We start from the raw sequence: 26,046 nt of genomic DNA on the forward strand, positions 1-26,046 counted from the left end.
TGGTTTAACGATAAGAGTATCACAAGAAGATAGTTAATGTTACTGAACACAAATTAAACACCACAGATGGTGTCAGCTCATGAAAAAGGGGGAAAACCGTCTACGTTGACAGACTATGTTATGGTTTGGATACGTAAGCGTCATCCCCTTCCAGGTGGAAATGAAAGAAGTGATGGGTTTTGAAGAAAGGCGATGGGGAGATCATTCTCTCCGACGTCCATATCACAGGACCACCAAATGCAGGTAGAGAGCATTCGTTTAAAAAATTAGTAAAACCCTTTGTCTTCAAAGGGTTTAACCCATTCAACTCCGATGACAAGATGTCTTGTCATTTGGTCAAATAAAACAAAAAATCATAAAACACCAAAATGTTTGATCAAACACCAGAAAAATATGACGTCAGTCCTCGCTTCGCTCGCAGCGAAGCGAGGACTGACGTCATATTTTTCTGGTGTTTGATCAAACATTTTGGTGTTTTATGATTTTTTGTTTTATTTGACCAAATGACAAGACATCTTGTCATCGGAGTTGAATGGGTTAATAGGAGGGAAGGAAAAGGAAAAAGTCTACTGTGACTGGAAAACTACCTAATAAATAGTAATTGGTAAACATTATTCTTATATTCAGATAGGAGTCTTAAGGAAAAAATGTGAAAATCTTATGTTATGCTGTCGAGATATCTTGGACAGGAAGCAACTATCTTATATTCAGATAGGAGTCTTAAGGAAAAAAAATGTGAAAACCTTATTTTATGCTGTTGAGATATCTTGGACAGGAAGCAACTATCTTATATTCAGACAGAAATCTTAAGGAAAAAATGTGAAAACCTTATGTTCTGCTGTTGAGCATCTCTTGGATAGTAAGCAAGCTATCTTATATTCAGATAGGAGTCTCAAGGAAAAAATGTGAATACCTTATGGTATGCTGTTGAACATCTCTTGGATAGCAAACAAGCTATCTTATATTCAAATAGGAGTCTTGAGAGAAAAATGTGAACACCTTATGGTATGCTGTTGAACATCTCTTGGATAGCAAGCAGTGACAGTCAACACTTTATTTTGGACATTTTCACCCGAATTTCATGATAAGATCGGTCACATTATCAATCGAATGAAATTTACGTCAGAACACATGTCACACCTCAGTTACCTTAAATCAAATATCATATATCTCGGTTAAATTCAATCCGTTGATGTTCCTACAAAACAAAACAAAAAATAAATAAATAAAATAAAATTAAAATAAACAAATAAAAGAAATGGAAGAAATGTAAGCAGTTGAATCAGAAAGTAGATGAACAAAAATAGTGAACTGACCAGAAAAAATTCTAACTTGAAAGATGTGAGCGAAATTACCCTGGTTTCCACTCCTGCACCAATTCTGTTCACACACACACACACACACACACACACACACACATATGTATACATATATGTATATATATACATATATGCAAAGTAGATCACTTGGAAAAAGAAACTAACCAAGCAGAGCGCTTTCATATATCACATCTTCAGCGCAAAAATTACTTTTTGCACTGAAGATGTAATATACGAAAGCGCTCTGCTTCGTTTGTTTGTTTTTCCAAGTGGTCTACTTTGGAAAAGTGAACACACGTACCCGTGTTCTTAGTAGCATATATATATATATATATATATATATATATATATATATATATATATATATGTCCTCTGTAAGGGGCACCGTCCTAGCCTCCTGATAGGGGAAGTCCGTGACGTTAAACCGCATTATCACAATAGATCTCTCTGGGTAGAAACTATGGACTGGTGTCTGCAATGCATTGGTGTGGGACTTTCTCATGTCACCGGCTGACGTCACCAGTTGTCAGCTCTTCGTATGTGAAAAGGTGGACGAAGTTCATTTGAAGCTGACAGAGAGGGCTTTAGATCTCAGTCCGGGGACCGAATGCCAGCCCCTCGGGGCAAGCGTTGACGAGTTTCGAAAATGGGAAGTTGAGACACCAGACCGCAATGAGCAGTCGTTCAATAATGGTCTTTTCGTTTGGTGTTAAATAACACAAGCGTACATACATATATATACAGATATTTTATTAACTCGAATAAATAAATAAATTAAATGCACATTACTGGGCATGTATAGATAATCACAACCAACACTGATACAGGCATGTAAGTGTGACGATAAAAGTCTTGGAATTTCAGTAGGCTGATGGCTTCTCTGATGTCAGGATCTTGGAATATAATTTTTAATGATTTCGTAGTAGCAGGCTCAATCACAGGATCTTGGCGCCATCTTGAAAGTTGGCGAAAGTCGCTGGGAATGTCTTCAGCTTGGTCAGTTTCCGAATCCAGTGCAAGAACCGAGTGCCAGGTCACGGGGTTGCACCCCCTTGCGAATGAGGAAACATGGAGGTGGGGGTCTATATACTGGGCGGTTTTGGTACCGTGTGTTAGTGGCCATCACTGATATCTCTTCGACTCAGCAATGCTGAGGTTAATAAGCTGGTGGTCAATGGTGTCAGCTCCCTCTCTCTCTCTTATTTTCTCTTCTTTCGTAATCACTGAATCGAGTTCTAGATGATTCAGATGCTCTTGCACTATCCTGTTTGATCAGATACATTAGTGAGATAAGACTCTGAATTCTGAAAATGGTCTCTGTTTCTTGTTTTGTGTGTGTGTGTGTGTGTGTGTGTGTGTGTGTGTGTGTGTGCGTGTGTGAGTGTATGTGTGTGTCTGTGTGTGTGTGTGTGACTCTAGCTAGTCCTAGCTCTCAACGGTGTTCGATTTGACTTCAGTCACATCTTCGTGACTGAGTAGGTCTTCCGATGTAGCGGTGGCTTCCGAAGCGTCGTGGGCGAGGTCATCATTAGCCCTTGACTTGTTGGAGTTGTTGTTCTTCTTCTTCTCGGCCAGAACCCGGGTCATGGCCAACATCCCTTCCAGGGTCTCCATTGCCGTGGGCTCAATGTACTCAGGAGGAAGGATGAAGCCGTAACGACCTGGTGAGGAACAAAAAGTCACGCAAATGATTTTCCACAAGTCAAAACTATGCTGAACTTTTAATCCTATGAATTAAATCTAAGAGTATAAGGGCCATCTTAGAGTAGTTGTGAGGATTTCCTGGGGGTATTTCAGAACTAATTAGAGGATGTATCCGACTGTTCCAGAACAGACAAAGGGATCTTTTTGGCGATTTCAGAATAATTAAGATACTCCTCGCTGTATCAAAACAGGTGAGAGGGCTTCTTATTGGCTACTTCAGAGGACTTCCACGACTATTTCAGAACAGGAAAGAAAGTTTCCTAACCGCGGTCTCTGAGTTCCACAGAGTAAGTATAGGGAATATTGACGACGCCTTTGGCAAAGTCATCTGAAGATCCGGAGGCGACATAGAGGAGTTCAGTCACACTGCCGACCATATACCTGAAGGGGGAAAGCAAGGCTCAAGGTGCTGTTGCTCCATAGTGTCTTGTTCCATTGTAACACGTCAGAGAAAGCCACGCTACGAGTCCAGTTAGCCACCCGTGTGTACTTACTCAGTTCCGTTTATCTTCTTAAGTGCAGCCGTTGCTTTGAGGGCGACGTCCTTCATGTCTTCGTAGTCACTGGGCAGCGCCTTCGAACTAGCCCACGGCATCATCCACATTTGCGAGTAAGCGTGGAAAGTTACAAACAACTCCAACTGTAAACAAAACAATCGGCTTGAAACATAGGTCAAATACAAATATGATCAACGTCCCGTTTTCATGACATAAACACGAGTACGAACCACGTCTTTATGCGCCAACAAGAAGTCCCGAATGGCTTGAGTCTCCGACTCCGAGAACGGGCTCGGTCCAGCGTAGGTGTCAGAACAGGGATCGTCGGAAGATCCTCCAGTTCGCCATTTGTACCCGAAGTTACGGTTGGGGTCAACTCCAACGCACGTGGTGCCATTATGGGCCTGGTGAACCGACCTGGTCTTCCTCCAGAGCCTGTCGTGGTTCATGGAGTACTCGTAGCCATCGGGGTTGGCCAGGGGCAGGATGTACCAGTCGAAGTCCTCGAAGACGTCCTTGTACCTCGACTGGAACTCCGTCAGGCGGTGAACCATGAACATGAGCGTGGCAGGGGACACCCACTCACGGGCGTGCATGCCTGAGCCCACCAAAATAAAACGTTATTAGCCGGGGGTACATGATGAGATTGGGGATATCCTCATTGACACAAATCGCGTTTTTTCCCTCAAAAAACATTGCAGATCACGTAAACAATTCTCCACCGTTCGTACCTCCGTCCAACCAGATCGCCTTCTTTCCCTTTTTGTCTGATCCGTTGGTGATTTTGATCACGGTCATGTTCCGCTTTTCAAAGGACTGTCCTATGTTAATCAGGGTCACCCTGTCGGGGTAAAACTGCTCGAGGTATTTCAAATAATCGTTCATATCTGAAATCAAAAAAGTATGTGAGCGGTTACAGTCACCAAACCCTGACATGTTTGTTATATTGTACAACTCCCGTGCTTAGGTCGGGTGATGCTCACCGTCAAAGTTGTGGTATTTCGTCCAACTCATGCGATGGGCGCCGCGGTCAATCAGAAGAGTGTAGTCTTCCTCGAAGATCTCCTCGTTGATGGCCGTCTGCAGATCACCGATCACTGTCCGGTACGGGACTGAGCATTCGTCAAAAAGGTTCACCACCTGTGAGGTGCAAGCAAACCAATGGTGTCTCACTGTCCAAAGTCAGGCAGCGCAATATTCTATCCACAAGCACGGGTACAAATACGGAGTTCAGCCTGTTCCCTTTTCTGGTCGTTGTCCGAACCTTCGATGATCCAGACAAGTGACTAAAAGAGGGATCAAACTCCTATCCACCAGAACATACAGGGGGAGAACCCTACCCGATAAGCATTCAGATAACAACCAAACCCAGCTGGCCGAGCCAACGGGAGGGCAACAGAAGACAAGGGACAACTCACGGGTTTCTCCGAACTCGGCGTGGTGAGGACGTCAAGAAGGTATCCCGAATCGTTGTGGCGCCACGACCACACATCCACCTGGTGCCAAGTGTCCAGCGAGTCCACCACGGGGAGCTGGTCCAGCCGAACGTCCGCTTCGAACAGTTTGTAACCCTTGTACGACACCACGCCCTCCGAACGTCCCTCACGGGATCGGGACCCCATCCTGGGGATTCCCTTCCCCCTCATCTCCTCTTGGATATCCTTCAGTGGGACGCACTCTACGGCACTGTTCAGTGCCATCAGGACGATCGCCGTGAGCTTCATTCGCACGCGTGATGAGAGGTTCATTTCTGATTTAAAGGAGTGCTTTAATGGAAAATCTACAATGTATACGTGTACTTCCAAAGTCAGAGAAAAAAATATCAGATACTCTAACTCCGAAATGAACCTGTACTGGTCCGATCTTTTCCTGATCGAGTTACTTTCTCACTACACGGGCGTTTATCTCGTTCGACACTTTCGGCGCGGTTGGTGCGCTACAAATACATAGATGGGGGCTGGCACTGAAACTGGTGTCAGCCACGCTGGGTTCTGAATGATGCCCTCCCAAGTCCTGGACTTGTTTTATGCAGATGAGCCAAGGGCGACCTTGGCTCTGACCTCAGTCGGGAAGCGGGTGCTCCATCTGTGGGTGCAGAGGCTCGCACGTGTATGGACCAACCCCACCCCCGACACCTTCCCCGCACACACGCGCGCGCGCGCGCCCGCATTTTGGGTTGAGCCACACATCCTAATGACACAGACCTCACCACCCGCATCCGCTCCGTCATCCACGGACATTATACTGTACAAAACTCGCATTCAACCTTTCATTCCGGTGCCGTGCTTTATACACATTATTCTGTTAAATGGGGCGGACGGTGTTATCCAATTGAGGGGTCTCGATCCGACCAAGACCCGTTTCAGTCTGGGGTCCGTCATTCTCCCATCAGAAGAATAAAATTCTCTGTCCATTGAGAGAAGAGTCTTTGTCGCATTGATGTCACCAAAGTGCTCCAAATGCAGGAAATCGAGGGCCTAGCGTCCCCTTCGTTTGTTTACTATTTAACTTTACCTATTTATTGATTTTATTTATTATAATTTATATTACTATTATTTTTTATCATTATTATAAATTTTTCGCATCCGACCTAGTTATGGACCAAAAGGCCTCCTGTTGGCATGCTCCTTTGTAATCCTTTATCTTCTCCATGCACAGGAGGTACACATTACACCTCTGGAGGAGGCCAGCGTCCTATTTCGTCATCATCCTGTGTATCAAATGCCTTCCTAAGAGGCACTTAATCATGGCTGACGTGACCGATCTTCCCCACCTGACCACGGTAAGCTGGTTTTCATTAGGTGAACGAACTAACAATTTTATTCCTTGTCTGTGGCAAAATGGTTACGTTGATCTAGATTACCTCCTTCCATACCAGGGGGACATTTTCTATTTATCTATTGCTACAGTCACACCATAACCAGCGCTTCTGTCCTTGGGAACAGTATCACGTCGAAGATGCGTGGTCACATGTGCGGTATAGGAGATGATCAAGTAGGACTGCGGAAAGGAGCGATAATAGAGGTTGAGATTGATGAACATGCCACTTTGCGTGGAGATGGATGTCTATTAATGAAAGAATGCTGCATAGCTCTGGTCCGTAGGGGTGTAAATACATCAATACCCTCACAGAACAACGCTTATTGTTTCAGTCTGCCAGAGGATTTCATTCAGTGAGGAGGATCTCATCATTGTTTTAGAAGTCAATAACCACCTCGACTGAGCTTGGACGATTTTGTTCTGTCTAACGCCTTCGTAAAGCTTAAAGGGCCATTCACACGGTCAAACGGTTTGTCAAACAAGTGTTTGAAGTGATGTTTGTCAAACACGTTTGACAACCAAATACCCCATTCAAACGGTCAAACATAACTTCAAACATGTTTGACAAACCGGGTTGGACAAACCGTTTGACCGTGTGAATGGCCCTGGAAGGAGGAACTTGAAGGAAAAAGACAAATTTTCTGTGTTTTCCTTCTGGGATCCATTAGCTGCTGGTAACGGGGTAATCTTCGGTAGCACCAGGTGATTCTAGTCAATTCAGAGCGGGACCCTTATAAGGCCCTGTTCACACTAGCGGTTTCAACCGCCGCAGTTCAATTATAGCGTAAGTCAATGGAAGCGTTTACACACAACCGCGAAGATTTTCTTTTATTCTATGCGGTACCGCCGCGGTTTCCGTGCGGTTTAAACCGCTAGTGTGAACAGGGTTCGCAAGCTGAGCGGATTCAGGACTTTCTCGTGTCACCTTTCGACGACGCCCTTCAGAGATTTTCTTCTGGTTGACGTCGAAGTATTTTATTCAGCTGAAGGGATGAAACACAAACACAGGCTGTTCCATTCAGCTGATGAAACGTCCGTAGACAGATATTAGCTTCCCATCAGGTTTCCATGACTTTTCAAGGACCGATGAAATATCTTCCATGACTTTTAAATTTGGTTCGCTGCGCCGACCGACCCCCTAAAAAAAAAAAAAAAAAAAAAAAAAAAAAATATATATATATATATATATATATATATATATGTGTGTGTGTGTGTGTGTGTGTGTGTGTGTGTACAACATTGAATGGGTCCCAGTGATTAGAGATACATTTTAACAGCCACAATGCACTTTAATTCTGAGCCATCAACATCGGAAGACCCAATGGGGCCACATGCAGAAATTGAAATGTGGTACTGCCGAGGACTCGAACTCAGCGATCACATGATATATATATATATATATATATATATATATATATTTTCTCAATAATAATGCGTTTCGTTTCAGTGTTCTAAAAAACCCCTACCAGGAAAACACTGACATACAGATGGAAACGCCCTCACGTCCACTGCTGCCACCCACAGTGGGAACAATGTCAGGTCGCGTTGGTGCCGCTTAGTGCGAAGTCTGGGCGGCCGTTCCACATAAGTGAGAGAATTTTTCCTCTTCTAACGTCAACAGAAATCAGGTTATGACGTACCTAACCAACTCCAATCTGACTTAGGGGGCTATCACACCGGGCTATTTTCCCTTCAACCTCCGATTAATCGGCGGTAGCGCCCACCTCCAACACTTTCTCCGCACTTTGGCAAACTATTTTGTTTTGTCAACCATTTACGTAGAATGTCATTTGATTATACTGAAGGTAAATCATTTCCCTCCAGCATAACAGATTCCTTGCCGAAAGGTGCTGCTGGCTGCAAATCTGCTCCAGCCGTCGAAGGGAAATTTGTCCAGTGTGATAACATTGTACTCTACGAACAGGACAATCTCCTGAGTTTAAGACAAACTTTTTTTTTCTCAAAATTGAGGACTTGAGGTCCAGCAAGTCTACAATGATTAATAATAAACACTAACGAATAAAAAAGTAAGTGTGGTGTGACAAGTATAGTGGTGTTAGTGAGTAATGTTAGTGTATATCGGCCGGTAGTAGAAAGGGGATTGTTCTTGGATGGTGCACAGCTGCCGTGGGGCATTTCTCAAAGGATTACAAAGGAGGAGCATGACGACAGGAGACCATTTGGTCCATAACCAAGTCGGATGCGAAAAAATATAATCACAAATAAATAAATAAATATATAGATAAATGAATAATACAAATAGTAATACATACATATACTAAAGGTTTTTTCCACCTTATAAGGGAGGTAGCCAAAAAACAAAGACATAAAAACCAATCCCACCCATTCCATCCCTATCACACTCCACTCCATAAATAAAATAAATAAATAAATAGGTAAAGTTAAATAATAAACAAACTCTTGGGCCCAGGAACAAAGTACCAGGTGGACTGAGTGGGTTACAACACACTGATCACCTAACGACACCTCAGGTTCTGACCTATGCTCACCTGACGACACCTCAGGTTCTGACCTATGATCACCTATCGACACTTCAGGTTCTGACCTCTGCTCACCTAAGGAAACCTAAGGTTCTGACCTATGATCACCTGACTACACCTCAGGTCCTGACCTATGCTCACCTGATCACACCTCAGGTTCTGATCTATGCGCACCTAACGATACCTCAGGTTCTGACCTATGCTCACCTAACGATACCTCAGGTTCTGACCTATGGTCACCTAACCACACTTCAGGTTCTGACCTATGTTCACCTGACGACACCTCAGGGTCTGACCTATGCTCACCTGACGACACCTCAGGGTCTGACCTATGCTCACCTGACGAAACCTCAGGTTCAGACCTATGCTCACCTGACGACACCTCAGGTTCTGACCTATGCTCACCTAACGACACCTCAAATTCTGACCTATGCTCACCTGGCCACACCTTAGGTTCTGACCTATGATCACCTAACGACACCTCAAGGTCTGACCTATGATTACCTAACGACACCTCAGGTTCTGACCTATGCTCACCTAAGGACATCTAAGGTTCTGACCTATGCTCACCTGACGACACCTCAGGTTCTGACCTATGCTCACCCGACCACACCTCAGGGTCTGACCTATGCTCACCTGACGACACCTCAGGTACTAACCTATGCTCACCTGACGATACCTCAGGTTCTGACCTAGGAATCCATCACATCATTTGTTTTGTAAAGAATCAAGAGCCGGAAGGCAAGTATGGCAGGCTTTTGCCTCTAGTAATAGATTTTCCTCAAGTTCACATGCACAATGACAAATTAGATTAAAAATTAAGTGTTTGAAGGATATTACGACACAAAGCTTTCCATACACATACGAATGGCTCGGAGGAAAGAGACGAAATAAACGAAATGGAGAATAAATAAGTTTGGTAAATGGAAGCACAGCAAAGGATATTTCACGAATAGTCTTATCTTTTATATGGCGGTTTGATAAAAACAAATACGTAAATACACGCACACACACACTGACTGTCAGTACGGAGGTATCGGCGGTACCTGGTTCGAATCCTGCCCAGGGGTGAAATTATTTCAGTATCACTGCGCTTCGAGTCGTTACTCCAACTCTCGTGGGCGGGGAGTTGTGGGGGGGGGTGCGTGTAAGGTCATAGCATTACCCATTGATCAGACATACGAGCTCTGAGCTCTCTTCCGGGAGGGAAATAGCTGTCGATCACGAGTCCAGCACGTGATCCCAAAGACCAAGGTGAATCACACACACACACACACACACACACATACACAAGGTTTCGGCCTTCGTTTGCCTAGTTGTAACTACTACACTCAGAACTGCGATGATAATGATAATAGGTTGGCTCCTGCAAGGGAAACAATACAACAAAATATATGCACATGTATGCATACCAGTGTTGCCGCGTTTTCTACACTACCGTGTAGATTGGGAGAATGTTGCCATACCGTGGCATACATATTCTCAGGCGCGTGCAGACTTCCACAGCAAGATATACTTGTCAAACTTTGACAAAATGTTGGTTCTAGTTTTTTATATATTCTTGAATGTACATAAGGCCCTCATGCCCTAACATATTCAGTAAAATATAAAAACTCTTTTTTGTATTATTATCACACAAAGATGAAACTTTAGCGTAGAATTTTTTTTTATGACTTAAAAACGTATCATTTGGGGTGCAATATTTTATAAGTAACATAATTAACCAATAAAAGTCATATGTTTTGATGTGCCATTTATTATTTGATAACTAGTTATATGATTTTTAAACAACAGGTTGAGGTTTCAAATGTTTTGAACAGCCCGCTGATAAGTAGAAAATTTTTCATCGAGCAGTTGCCACATACCGCTATTTTTCTACGTTTTGGTACAAAATTCTACGAAACGGCAGACCTGATACATACATGCTTGCGCGCGCACACGCACACATTTATGTGTATATATACATATATTTATATATATGCAGAGTCCACTAGGAAAAGGAAAAACACACGGACTCCGTGTGTTTTTCCTTTTCCTAGTGGACTCTGCATATATGTGATTCACGTGTGATTTGTGAAATTTGTGCATATTTATATATATATATATATACATACACACACACACACACACATATATATATATATATATATATTTATATATATACATACACACACACACACACACACATATATATATATATACACACACACACACACACACACACACACACACACACACACACACTCGTACAAACATACACAGACATGGGAACACCATGATCGTGATATATGGTTGCAACAGTGATTCAGACCATCCGGGCCCAACCAACCCAGTTCGAGTCCTGCACGCTTTCCTTCCAGAACCGCAAACGGGCGAGGTGAGGGGTACGTCTTGCGCCTCCGCCCAACAGGAATTCTTTTGTACGCTCTTCGAGTACTTTCAGTGCGGAGAGGATATTGGTTCCATTTTCAGATTGTGGATGAAGACACTTGTATCGCCGCAACTGTAAACGTACGGGCCTTGTACCTTCCTAGTCACGGGTTCGAATCTCGCACTGCTTTCTGACTCACAGAAGTGTTGTTACCTGCCCTGACAGTCCTCAAGCACATAAGGCAAAGGTGGACTTCAACTGCAACTACACGCCTCCTGTTGTAAGTTCATTATTCACACACACACACACACACACACACACACACACACACACATATATATATATGTATATATATATATATATATATATATATATATATATATATATATATTGCGTGTGTACTCGTTAACATATGTATGATCCTGTAATTGTACACGTAATTCTATACAGCAAACATGTCCATCAACGCCAGTCATGTAACAAGATATAGCGCTTCCCTCCCGCCCTCTACCCCCCCCTCCCCCAAGGTAGCCGTGACAGTTGAGTGTGGAATTAGTCCACCGATGATGTCCCCAAACTCATCAACTCGGAGACGAAATTCTCCGGACTTGTGTCCACTGGAGTGTCAGGTGCCTGGAGGTTCTTCACAAGTCGGGGCGGACCTCGACCTTGAAGTGGGCCTCGATGGGCCGAAACACCCCCACGCCCCACCCCTACTCCCGACAGAACCCTCACGTGACTTGTGCACATCGTCCTGAGCAGCCTGCTCTGACCCGAGCTGGAACACCGCGTTGAAGAGGTTAAAAGTGGTAATTGGGGCCATGTTAGGTCATGCAGCAGCTCGTCCCTCCATACAAACAATCAGGCCGTATGATGACCCCCTTCCCCCCTTCGCTCCGCCCCGCTCTCTCCTGCTCTCTTTCCCTGGCACCAATGAGACCACAGACCTTCAATCTCACACTTGAGCGCGTCCATAGAATGATTGAGAGAGAGGGAGGAGAAAGAGAAAGAGAAAGAGAGTGGGGGGAAGAGAGAGGAGAATGACATAGAGAGAGAGAGAGAGAGAGGGGGGGAGACAGAGAAGCGACAGAGTAAGAAAGAGAGAAACTCCGATAAGGTGCCTTTTTACAGCGCCCATACCCTCTCGGGCAAGGGCAGTTCTCTTCTGATGAAGGACCGTCACCGAACCGAAGGAGTTCAATCTGGTCCTCTGTCGGGGGCGGCGGTAACGCCCTGCAGATTTTACTCGTCCGAGGGGCGGGGGGGGGGGGAGGGTGGAAGCGTCTCTCTATTTCTCTCTCTCTCTCTCTCTCTCTTTTTTTTGTCTCCGCAGCGTTAAGTCGACGAGGAAATATGTCTTGCGACAAATGGCCCAGTTAAGCGTCGATGTCGCGCTTCGTTTGTTTCTTCACCCGAGTAGGCCTACTGACTGGCCTCATCCGCGACAGAGCCCCATTAAGCGCTTCCATGCAACACCGCTATTAGTTCATTCTTAAAAGCCCAATGCAGGACCGCGTTACTAACCCTTAAGGGAATGATACAGTCTCTGTGGCTCACCAGGGTGTCTTTGCCCCGTCCGTTGCGGGCGACGATTTTCTACTTTATTCCATTTGATGCCACCAGAACATTTTCTTTATCTACTTATACTAAATTTTCTTGTTGGGGAACTCACTCTTAATCAACTCCTTCTGTGCCATGTGGTACTTACAGTATTCTTACATTTATCTATGACTTGGCGAGATTTTTTTTTTTTTTTTTATGATTTGGGGCGAAAGACTCATGACTTTTGATCGCTTCTCATTGCGTCCATCTTGACCCCTTTGAGGCACTTGTGTGTGTGTGTGTGTGTGTGTGTGTGTGTGTGTGTGTACATATACACACATAGATACATTGGAAAGTTGACATTTCAAGATGAAGAAAATTGAGTCAAACAGCCAATTGCTGCAGTTACAGTTGATCTATTTTTCCATAATTTCAATTGTCTACTATAAAAGTGTCGAAATAAATACAGTATTTCATGACCCGGTATTATTTAGTATCGTACGTCTCTATTACTCAACAACCTCAAAACATGTATGACTTTGTTACGTTGCGGATATGTTCACCCGTTCATCCGATGACATTCAACAAGAGGAACTTTTGTTAAAAATTTCCGACCCTAAGGGCTCTTCCCCTGTTGTAGCCGGGTCTGGGTAGTCTAGCACCTACTTGACTCTGGTTAACATCTGATCACTAGAAGGATAAAAGAAAATGAAGTGAAGTACTGAAATTGATTTCATCACTTCTCAGCACCCCCTGAAGTTGATTTCAGCACCCAAGGTTAAGAAACGGTGAAGGGTGAAGGGGTGATGGTGTGATCTTCACCCTACTGACGGGGTAGAGACTGTTTACATCGACCTAACTAACGTGTTCAGCCAAAAGGGTTTAACCTAACCTCACCCCGTTTGGTACAATAACACACGACATTTTTGGTCAAAGTCGCCGCTGGGTCATCCAGCGTTTCTCAACCTTTTTACCCTTTCGTAACCTTTAGAATAAATTGGATGTCTCAAGGAACCCCCCCCAAAAAAAAAAAAAATATATATATATATATATATATATACTCGTATTTACCATATCTTTCTCATTTTATTTTCATCGTAATAATAAGTTAGATAGGATGATGTCTACAATAACCAAGAATATGTCGCGCATGTTTAATCCTATTACGTATATGAAATTAAATAAAAAATCAAAAGTGCATTAGCTTATCTCACTTGTTCTCGCGGAACCCTTAGGGACCTTTTGCGGAACCTTGGGGTTCCGGGGAGCCCTAAGATTGAGAAACGCTGGACTACAGTTTCGGGAGTGCCAACTAACAGGTGCCAGGCACTTCGCTGTAGCAACAGGGTCCCTCTCTACGAAGGGGGAAATCATGCGGGCAGTCAGCCACGTCATGCACGCACGCACGCCATGCACGCACGACTGCATGCAGACACAAGGCCAAGGCAGTTTCACCCCTTTCGGTGCGAAAGCACACACTGTTCATTTCATTCTGGCTCAATCCAGGCGATTTTATATTCACCCAAGGAAGGTCAATCCAGGTCAACTTAAATCAATCACTGGTCTGTCAGGCCTGGCGACAGACTAGGTACAATAGCAAAGGTGACACCTGCCACGGTTGAATTACAATGTAAGTCAATGGAGGCGTTCACATACAACCGCACATTTTTTTTTTCGTGGTGCCGCCGCGGTTTCCGCGCGGTTCAAACCGCTAGTGTGAACAGGGCCTGAGCGTATTCGCACTAGGAAAACCTCTCGCGATGACCAAAGCCTTAGTGACTTCGAACTAGCTCCCTGATCACCCATTTACACGAAGAATTTCGTTGAAATTAACCAGCGCTTCTATCCTTGGGGACAATATATATATATATACTGTATATATATATATATTTTTTTTTTTGCGCCCATTATTAAGATCTACAACGAAGGCAGTGGCGCGCAGCTTACAAAAGTCTGGGGACCACTGACCTAGGCAACATACTACTATCGCTGCCTATTAGTTGTTTTGCTTATTCCATTTGTCTGTCGTCTTATATATATATACATATATATATATATATATATATATATATATATATATATATATATATATATTGTTCTGCATCCGGCCTCGTTATGGACTAAATGGTCTCCATCCGGCACTCAAGCTATGGCATCGTAATCCATTGAAATTCTCTGCGGTTCACAATAAGCCTGGGCCGTTCCATTCCAGACTGGACGTGAATACGAAGGGAATGGGACATCTGTGGTGTATGCCGATGCAGCGAGGAGCGTGGTTCCGACCTTCCCTCACAACTGGTGGGATACAGAAGGGGACGCTCCGTAACGTTGGGAGAATTATTGCTGTGTGTGTGATTCACCATGGTCTTTGGACCACGTGTCGGACTCGTGATCGACAGCTTCTCCCCTCCCGGAAGAGAGCTCAGAGCTCGTATATGACCGATCTAGGGTGACCTCACACGCGCGCGCGCACACATCCAACTTCCCGCCCACGAGAGTTGAAGTAACGACTCGCAGCGCAGCGATACTGAAATCATTTCAGCCCTGGGCGGGATTCGAACCCGGACCTCCGTAGGGGCAGCCGGGAACTCTACCAACCGCGCCATCGTGTGTATGTGTGTGTATTTACCTAATTGTATCTTACGGGAGGGGAGCCATATCCGTGGTGTCCCGTCTTTGTATCTCGTAGTGTGTGTGTGTGTGTGTGTGTGTGTGTGTGTGTGTGTGTGTGTGTGCGCGCGCGTGTGGGTACTAATGTATAATGTCTACTTCACAAAACGTTACACAAAGTAAAAAAAAAAAAAAGTACAATCTCACTCGTGTCGATATGTCATAATAAACATAACAACATGATGAGCAATTATGGCGACATCACCCATCCCCTGACGAACGGCGCTGGCGTCGGAGCGTCGTCGCCCTGGACTTCGAGCTCGCCACTGATTACCATTTGCCCTGGCAGTGACATAACCGGAAGGCTGGCACCGGGCGATTTTATTCAGCTCAGTGGGAGGACATAAGAGGTGATTTACACGGTCTAACTGTTCTCTCCGGTTTAAAGAGGGTTTGTCATTCTGGACGACTAAGTGTTCAGCATACATAAATAGTATTATTTGTAAGGGGAGAAGCGTAAACACCAGACTCAAAGTGGGAAGTTTAATGCCCGACGTTTCGGTCCTAGTCCTAGGACCGTCTTCAGGGGTGTGAAAATGTACAATGCTCACATGAGCTATTAATAGCTCATGTGAACACTGTACATTTTCACACAGTGTTCACACAGTGTTCACATGAGCTATTAATAGCTCATGTGAACACAGTACAATTTCACACCCCTGAAGACGGTCCTAGGACTAGGACCGAAATGTCGGGCATTAAACATCCCACTTTGTGTCTGGTGTTTACGCTTCTATATTTTTTTCGCATCCGACCTAGTTATGGACCAAAAGGTCTCTTGTCGGCAGGCTCCTCCTTTGTAAAAGCACTTCCTCGTGGTCGGACTGGCCTACAACGAGAGAACTGGCACGGATCGCGCCATCAGCCGTCAGCTGTCCAAGGGTCTCTCTCTCTCTCTCCCTCTCTCTCAGTTACTACACATAACACTATTTCCTCTCTCTTTCTCAGTTGCTACAGATTGCACTATTTCCTCTCCTCTCTCTCTCTCTCAGTTGCTACAGATAACACTATTTCCTCTCCTCTCTTTCTCTCTCAGTTGCTACAGATAGCACTATTTACTCTCCTCTCTCTCTTTCTCAGTTGCTACAGATAGCACTATTTCCTCTCCTCTCTCTCTCCGTTGCTACAGATAACACTATTTCCTCTCCTCTCTCTCAGTTGCTACAGATAACACTATTTCCTCTCTTCTTTCTCTCTCTCTCAGTTGCTACAGATAACACTATTTCCTCTCCTCTCTCTCTCTCTCTCAGTTGCTACAGATAACACTATTTCATCTCCTCTCTCTCTCAGTTGCTACAGATAACACTATTTCCTCTCCTCGTGACCATAGCACTCACGTGTCTTCCCTCCCTGTGTTATACCAGAGGGATGCTATTCCAGTTGACGCTCGCTGACATTATCCTTCTGGATCCTGAGGCTCCATACAAAGTAACGCATCAGTCCCCGCCCTGCACGTTTAGGGGACTTCGTTCTACTTAATCATTTTATTCTGAACTCCGAAGCAAGACTGGGTTAAGGCCCGTTTCCTTTTGTCCCAAAGTTAGACCTCAGGAATTCTAGTCTGGCCGACGTCAGGGGGCATTATTATTCACTTTAGAAGATCAAGACTGAGTTATGGTTACCTCAGTCAAACTGGTTAAGTCTGTGTCTCGTTTGGAAGTTTTATTTTGTCAGGGCGAGTTGGACCAAGGGCATGTTTAATTAAATTCGACGCTACAAAGTCCTCTGTAAGGGGCACCGTTCTAGCCTCCTGATAGGGGGGAGTTTGTGACGTTAAACCAAATCAAATCATTGGCGAACCAGGGGGAGAGAAAGAGAGAGAGAGAGAGAGAGAGAGAGAGAGAGAGAGAGAGAGAGAGGATGGGACGTGATGTACAGATGGTTAACAAGCTCGAACCCTGGCTTTGGAACTTGACCTGATCTGACCTCTGGATTCACCTCTACAAGAAAGTTGCCCGTCTGTGCAATTGCTCTCGCGCGTACATGCACGCAAATGGACATACGGACACACACACACACTGCGAGTCGTTACTCCAACTCTCGTGGACGGGGAGTTGGGGTGTGAATGAGCGTGTAAGGTCATAGCATTACCCATAGATCGGTCATATATTAAATCTGAGCTCTCTTCCGGATGGGTAAAAACTGTCGATCACGAGTCCAATACGTGATCCAAGACCATGGTGAATCACACACACAAACGTGCGCGCACGACTTGGTGGCGTAGTGGTACAGAGCTCGACCACTAATTCAACGTTCTGGGTTCAAATCCCCGCCCAGGGCTGAAAATCATCACTGCACTGCAAGTGTGTGTGTGTGTGTGTGTGTGTGTGTGTGTGTGTGTGTGTGTGTGTGTGTGTGTGTGTGTGTGTGTGTAAGGTCGTATCATTACCTATGGATCGAGCCACATACGAGATCTGAGCTCTCATCCGGGAAGGTAATACTTGTCGATCACGAGTCCAGCACGTGGTCTGAGAGAGAGGTGAATCACATACATATATACATATACCAACGGTCTTTTCCCTCTTACAAGGGAGGTAGCCAAACCACACACATAACTATCTAAAGCTTTCTTTCCCTATATGGGGGAATTTTCCTGGAAACCCTAACAAGGAAATCTGGAAATCTGGAACGAGATGAGGATAGTCGCAGGGAAAATGCACCTTTCACAAGAACGACTGGGAGAGAGAGAGAGAGAGAGAGAGAGACAGAGGGAGAGAGGGAGAGAGAGAGAGAGAGAGAACCGTTCTTCGGACTATCGTACGATTGCTCTACCGGTCACCAGTTCCGGCCGGTTCCTCCTCCTCCTCCTCCTTCCTCTTCCTCCTCTTCCTCTATTCTTTACTGAGTCATGAAACAACTTTCACTCGCCCGCCAATAACCGGGGAACCGGGACCAAACGATACGAAGACCGGGGGGAAGGTGGGGAGGGGGGATGGGTGTAGGGTCTTATCTCGGTGTGGGGGGTTTGGGGGGGAGTTCGCTTTAGATGAACGGCACCCAACCGCTACAGCCCAGCAACCCCCTTCCCCCCTCTCCCTCCCTCTCTCTCTCTCTCTCTCTCTCTCTCTCTCTCTTTCCAGTTTATTGAGCTCAGGGTAAAAAGTCTCCTGAGGTCACTAACGGCGCTGAATCATGTCTCTATCGGCTCCTCAGAAGCGGAACCAGAATTTACCCAAATCCATTTTACCTTCGAACCTAGAGCTACACCACATCATGCGGTTCCATGTGGGGGGAATTCATGAACTACGGCGGTTGGCGGAAACTGTTCTTTCTACTTAAACGAAGGAGATGATAGAGCCATAGCAGATTTATCCTAGACTAATCCCGGGTTCCTACGCCCTTGACTCCCGCTGATCGCGTCGCCTGGAACAGTGAACGCGACATGACTTCCTCGGAGCCATCTGTCTTCGACGCCGAGGGTCGTCGGCCACAACACGAGATGTCACGAATTTGGTCTCCGTGACGTCACGGACTCTTTGCATGACGTCACGGGTCATGTTACGTGTGTGATGTCGCGGTGAGTACTAAAGGGTATAACGTCATTGTCATGTCACAAATCTTACTGTGTGACATCACGTGCGTGACGTGAAGGATCATACTCCGTATATGACATCACGGACCCTCCCCCGTGCGTGACATCATGGGACATCCCGAGTGTGATGTCACACGCCATAGTCACAGAAGACTCGATCAGTGACGTCACTCACCCATAGTCCCGGAAGACTCGATTTGTGACGTCACTCACCCAACTGTGACGTCACGGGATTTTCTCGGTGACATCACGGCCTCTACTCCACCAAAACTAATCAACAATAGACTCAGTAACCTCGTAGTAGCGAGCGCTGAAACTATCGGTTGCTTTAAGAAACGGTTATACATCTTCATGGATGGGGATGACAGGTGGTCATGGACATGGGACTACCTAGTGTAGGCCTTATGGTCTCTTGCAGTCTCCTTCGTTCTTATGTTAGCAAACAGACCGATCCACGCCTTCGCTCCGTCTCTTACGTCATCTGCCTCCAGGTGATTTTATTATACCTTTATTTCTGGCTGGTGGTATGGACTGAAGTGGCTTTGGTGGTGTAGTAGTGGGGGTGGTAGTGGTTGAGGTGATGGTGGTTGTTGATGTAAAAGTAGTAGTAGTAGTAGTTGTTGGTGGTGCTGGTGGTGGATGTAAAAGTAGTAGTAGTAGAAGTTGTTGGTGGTAGTGAATGTAAAAGTAGTAGTCGTAGTAGTAGTTGTTGTTGGTGCTGGTGATATTGTAGTGATAGTACTAGTAGTGGTAGTACTAGTAGTAATAGTAGTAGTAGTAGTAGCAGTAATAGTAGTAATTGTTGTTAGTGGTGGTCGTTATAGTGTTGGTGGAGCAGCCCTATTTCGTCAGAAGTGGAGCAAAACCGCCTTCCCCTTGACAACCACAAGACCACGAGAGAGGAAGAGGTGGAGTGGTAGTGGGGGGTGGGGGTGGGCACCCACCTGCCGGCCACTTCGGGAGTTCGAAAAACAAACCACGATTTCAAAGCGAGTCAAGAAAAGATTGATAAAGAGAGAAGGCACATTGCAAATGTGTTTTTATTTTATCTTGCAATATTTAATTAGAAGAACGCACACGCGCATACACACACACACACACACACACACACACACACACACACACACACACACAGAGTGGTAGATGTCTGGAACAAATTAGACGGAAGAATAGTGCGTGCAAACACCATAATTTTTTTTAAGAACAACCTTGATGTTGCGAGATACAAAGACGGGTCACTACGAGCATAGCTCCCCTTCCCGTATAATACAACTGAGTAAATACATACACACACACACACACACACACACATGACAAACGAGCACGTGCGTGCTCAAGACGCAACTACGAGTGGTTTCGACGGGTCACCCACGCCCCCACCCCCGGGGGGCTGAGGTGGCCCCAGTGGTGGCTGGCCAGCCCCCCCCCCTCCCCCAGTGGGTCGCCACCGGAGTTGAGTGGGTCGAATTGCACTGCATTGCACGGGGTGCAAGCCCCACGGTGCTCTCTCTCTCTCTCTCTCTTTCTCTCTCTCTCTCTCCAGCGGCAGCAGCGGCAAGAACCGCAGTCCCAATAGAAGGGCAGCTCTAGGGAAGAGCTAAGGCAGGCGGAGGAGGAGGAGGAGGAGGAGGAGGAGGAGGAGGAGAGGAGGGAGTAAAGGAGGAGTAACAAAAAGGGGGAATAATGAAGAAAAACAGGAGGAGGAAGAGGATGATAAGGAAGAGGGGGAGGAGGAAGAGAAGGAAGAGGAGGAAGAGTAGAAAAGGAGGAAATATAAGTAGGAAAAACAGGACGAGAAAGAGAAGGAAGAGGAGGAGGAAATAGAGGATGAAGAGGAGGAAAAGGAGGAGGAAGAGGAGACAACAGAGGAAGAGGAGGAAAATGGGGAGGCAAAGGAGGAGGAAGAGGAGGAGGAAGAGGAGAAAACAGAGGAGGAAGAGAAGGAAAAGGTATAGGAAGGGGAGAAAACAGAGGAAGCAGGGGAAGAAGAGAAGGAAAAGGAGAAAAAAGAGGAGGAAGAAGAGTAGGAAGAGGAAGAGGAGGAGGAGGAAGAAGAGGAGGAGGAAGAAGAGTAGGAAGAGGAAGAGGAGGAGGAAGAGAAGGAAGATGAGGATGAGGAGGAAGAAGAGTAGGAAGAGGAAGAGGAGGAGGAAGAGAAGGAAGAAGAGGATGAAGAGGAAATAGAGAAGGAAGAGGAAGACGAGGAAGAAGAGAAGGAGGAAATAGAGGAAGGTGAGCAGGAAGAAAAAAAAGAGGAGGAAGATAAGGAAGGTGAGGGAGAAGACAAGGAGGAGGAGGAGGAAGAGGAGGAAGAGGAGGAAATAGAGGAAGGTGAGGAGGAAGACAAGGAAGAGGAGGAAATAGAGGAAGGTGAGGAGGAGGACAAGGAAGAGGAAGAGGACAAGGAAGAGGAGGAAATAGAGGAAGGTGAGGAGGAAGAGGAAGAAGAGGGGGAATAGATGAGGAAGAAGAGGAGGAGGAAGAGAAGGAAGAGGCAGATGGGGAAATAGATGAGGATGAAATAGATGAGGAAGAGGAGGAAGATGAGGAGGAAGAGAAGGAGGAGGAAGATGAGGAGGAAGAGAAGGAGGAGGAAGAGGAGGAGGAGGAGGAAGAGGAGGAAGAGGAGGAGGAGGAGGAAGAGGAGGATGAGGAGGAAGAGGATGAGGAAGAGGAGGAGGAAGAGGATGAGGAGGAAGAGGAGGAGGGAGAAGAGGAGGAGGAAGAGGAAGAGGAGGAGGAGAAGGAAGAGGGGGAGGAAGAGGAGGAGGAAGAGAGGAGGAGGAGGAGGAGGAGGAGGAGGAGGAACACAATACAAACTCGGCGTCGGGCCATCATCGCTCCCACACCGGACGTTCACCATTTGGCATCGATGCCTAAGGACGACTTGTAGTCGTCACGGATCGAGTGTGACGTGTCACGCGTGTGACGTGTCACTCCCCACCATCTCCGAAACTCAAGTTTACTGACACCAAGGCCCACGTGTGACGTGGCGGTTCGAACCCACCTCAAAACACGATAAACTAATACGATTTAATTCGCCTACCTGGCAACTCGCTGAAGTCACGAACCCCGCTACTGAGACCCCTAAACCCCGATAGAAGACCACCGGATCCCCTCTTGTTCTTTTACATTCGTACTAAATTCGCAACACGCTCAGGGCCTCTCGCGCCCCTGGGGGACCCCACAGTGAGCCCCGTGGGGATGGGGACTCCCCTCTCCGTGCCCCTGAGGAGTGTACACAGGTACACAGAGCCCCCCTTGGGCAAACAGCCTCGGACTTGGGAGAAAACATACGGGCGCCCACATGGTATAATGCGAAGTATCATTGTGTGAGTGTGTGTGTGTGTGTGTGTGTGTGTGTGCGTTTGTGAGTACGATGCTCCTAATGAGTGTGAGAATGTGCGTGCACGCGTATGAGCCGTGTTCACGCAAGGCGACTTTTTGTCCCACTTAAGGTCTTTGGGTTTTGAACCTTGGTAGATTAAAGTCGCCTGTGGAGGGGTGGGGGGGAGAGGGGGAGAGGGGGAAGAGGGGGGAGGAGGGGGGAGAGGAGGAGGGGGAGAGGAGGGAGGGGAGTTAGGCCTAATAAAGACCTTTTTCGACAAAACATCCTCTTACAAAGGCATCTTTCCCTGGTCCTTGATTTCCTCTCCTTAATAAAACACACTCCTGTATCAAACCGCAAATGCCCCGGTAATACTCGGTTAGTTTATTTCTTCATAAGCGTTAACAGTACCCACGAATGTGTTAACCTGATTCTTAAACCCCTTCCGTAATGGGCGTTATCAATCTACTATCTCAACTAAACCTCTTTATCATCATTATCATCATCATCATCAACTGGGGGCATCATAAGAACATAAAGAATGAAGGAGACTGCAAGAGACCATAAGGCCTACACTAGGCAGTTCCATGTCCATGATCACCTGTCATCCCCATCCATAAAGTTGTCTAACCGTTTCTTAAAACCGATAGTTTCATACGACAGGAGGCGCTTTGCTTCACTCCCGCGTTGGCGACAGTCGCCTTCGCGGTCTCTCAGAGGGTCAAGCTTGCATGCAGCCACCCTTACTTCCCACTCCTAACGACCCTCGTCAGGTTCGATCTAATTGTCCGTCCCGGCCGGGAATTCTGTGTCCGTCGCCTTCTTCGTCTCCTCCCTTCCTTTATCCCTTCCATACTGGGTAGTATTTGTCCATTTCGTCTCACTGTCCCCAGACTTTTTTTTTTATTTATTTATCATTATTATTTCTTTTTGGCACCCCCGTCTCCAGATTTTTTGGCACCCCCCTTCTCCAGATTATTTGGCACCCCCCACCCGTCTCCAGATTTTTTGCACCTCTCCCCCCCCTCTCCAGTTTTTTTTTTTTTTTTCACTCCCGTTCCAGGACGAATATGGAAACTAGTAGGGAGAGAAGCGCCGAGTCACTCCAGTTTTTCGGCCGACTAAAACCGCCCGCGTTAGTCCAGACAAAATAAATGAAACTGAGGGACATTTTTGTTGAACAAAGTCATCGTGCCAGACCAGACGATTTTATCCACTTGAAGACGTCCCATCCCATCCCCGCCCGATCAGCTCTGAGAGGTCTCAAGAACAGACAGCTGTGCAAGACCCTAAAACCTACATTATTTTACAAAGGATTACAAAGGCGGATCCTGCCGACAGGAGACCTTTTGGTCCATAACTAGGTCGGATGCGTAAAAATTATAATGATAAATAAATAAAAATAAAAAGTATAATAACATAAATAATAATAAATAAAATAAATAAATGCATAGGTATATTTAAATAATAAACAAACAGGTAAATAGTAAATAATAATAAATTGACAGATAACTAATGATAAATGAAAATCAAGCAAATAATAAACAGACAAATGATAACAAATAAAATGAACAAATAATGTCCTTACAAGACTTTGTTAGGGGTCAGGAATATACTCCGGAAATATAATCTATAATCCGACTATACCATTTTATTCAAGGCTTCAGACCATTTTACTCGCTCGAGGATGAGCCAAAGGATGTGCCAAGATGCTACCACTTCCTAGTGTAGGCCTTATGGTCTCTTGTCTCCTTTATTCTTATGTCCTTATGTATAGATTTTTTCAAGTTTTGTGGATCCCTTACATCGATTTATATATAGCCACGGGACTCCTTGATACTGGATTAAATAGGACATTGTCATTTTATATTTGTACTTAAGATTAGTTAACAAGAAGTTTCCTTTTCAAAGGAATTGGTTTTTATTATCATATTATTTTCAATCTACAAACTTGACACAAAAACAAAAGAATTCCATGTACATTTACGAACTGGAAAATACAGTAAACTTCGCTTTTAAGACAAAAAGAATAACAAGGCTCCCAAAATGGTAAACTGACCCCTTGGTAGGTTTCCGCGGCAACCCCTAGGGTTCCACGGGCCCCCCTAAGGGTTCCACGACCCCCCTAAGGCTTCCACGCCCACCCTAAGGGCTCCACGGCCCCCCTATGGGTTCCACGGCCCCCCTAAGGATTCCACGACCCCCCTAAGGGTTCCACGGCCCCCCTAAGGGTTCCACGCCCCCCTAAGGGTTCCACGGCCCCCCTAAGGGTTCCACGGCCCCCCTAAGGGTTCCACGGCCCCCCTAAGGGTTCCACGACCCCCCTAAGGGTTCCACGACCCCCCTAAGGGTTCCACGACCCCCCTAAGGATTCCACGACCCCCTTAAGGGTTCCACGACCCCCTTAAGGGTTCCACGGCCCCCCCTAAGGGTTCCACGCCCCCCCTAAGGGTTCCACAGCCCCCCCTAAGGGTTCCACGTCCCCCCTAAGGGGTCCACGGCCCCCCGTAAGGATTCCACGGGCCCCCCTATAGTGGTCCACGGCCCACCCTAAGGGTTCCACGGCCCCCCTAAGGGTTCCATGGCCCCCTAAGGGTTCCACGGCCCCCCCTAAGGGTTCCACGGCCCCCCCTAAGGGTCCACGGGGCCCCCTAAGGGTTCCACGTCACCCCTAAGGGGTCCACGACCCCCGTAAGGGTTCCACGACCCCCCAATGGTTCCACGCGCCCCCCTTTAGGGTTCCACGGCCCCCCTAAGGGATCCACGGCCACCCTAAGGGTTCCACGACCCCCCTAAGGGTTCCACGACCCCCCTAAGGGTTCCACGTCCCCCCTAAGGGATCCACGGCCCACCGTAAGGATTCCACGGGCCCCCCTATAGGGGTCCACGGCCCCCCTAAGGGTTCCACGGGCCCTCCTGAGAGGTCCACGGGCCCCCGGTTGAAATGGCAATGCCTCAATGCTGAAACGCTTCTCAAAGTGTCATCCTAGAACCACCCTCACGCTCGTTATTGTATTCCCGTTACGTTGATGCAACCCGATCCCCCCCCCAAGTGCTCAATAACCTCGAGTTATTACTTCAAGTTCAACCTCGAGGTAGAAGAGCTCTTCTCGCAGTCAATTAACTCCTGTTTATCTTCCATTCTCTGTCTATCTCTCACGTTCACACAATTGACACTTTTAGCATGACATTGACAGTGTCCGAACCATGGCCTAGATGAAAAATATATAAATAAATAAATGAATAAATGAATAAATTAATAAATGAGGTAGCCTAGGTAAGGCCCAAGACTCAAAATTATAATACATAGTAGACTCACTCAAACACTATACTAGCGTTTCCCAACCTGGGGGTGCTAGAAATCAATTATAGTGGGTGCTAGGAAGTGATGCACTCAAAAATCACATTGACATATGTATCACTGATTACCTAGTTCTGCATATTTGACTTTTCCCATGCTATTTTATCATTCTAGGGTGTTCTTATTTCTTCTACAAACAATATTGTCAATTTGTTTCAGATCTAAGGAATCAAGAAAATAAATCATCAAGCAGTACACTTCACTTTCTTTTATCCTTCTAATAACAAGATGGGGCTGCTGGACTGCTTAGACATGACAACAGGGGGTGCTGCTATGGTCGGAAAAGGTTGGGAAATGTTGTACTACACGAAAGCAGTCGCAGCCAACGCGAGGTGCATACTTCATGCAATTGTGAGCGTGGGCCCGGCATGTACAGTCCAGGGCTAACCGTGGAGAAAAGG

General features: G+C 46.1%; 2 protein-coding genes across 2 annotated transcripts in view; both read right to left on the minus strand.

Annotated features, from left to right (window-relative positions):
• The window catches only part of LOC143025300 (uncharacterized), a 159,397-nt gene that overhangs the window by 35,526 nt on the left and 97,825 nt on the right, over window positions 1-26,046 (minus strand). The gene's annotated exons all lie outside the window — the stretch shown is intronic.
• LOC143025299 (carboxypeptidase B-like) lies at window positions 2,114-7,464 on the minus strand. Its single transcript, XM_076184773.1, has 7 exons — window positions 4,939-7,464; window positions 4,504-4,660; window positions 4,252-4,407; window positions 3,751-4,118; window positions 3,518-3,663; window positions 3,289-3,404; window positions 2,114-2,980 (listed from the first exon to the last, which is right to left on the minus strand). The coding sequence occupies exons 1-7, from the start codon at window positions 5,266-5,268 to the stop codon at window positions 2,745-2,747; spliced, it is 1,509 nt and encodes a 502-aa protein (XP_076040888.1). The 5' UTR covers window positions 5,269-7,464; the 3' UTR covers window positions 2,114-2,744.

This window comes from Oratosquilla oratoria, chromosome 5, assembly GCF_046742065.1.
Source record: "Oratosquilla oratoria isolate Oo_2021 chromosome 5, ASM4674206v1, whole genome shotgun sequence".
In the NCBI taxonomy this organism is placed as follows: Eukaryota; Metazoa; Arthropoda; class Malacostraca; order Stomatopoda; family Squillidae; genus Oratosquilla; species Oratosquilla oratoria.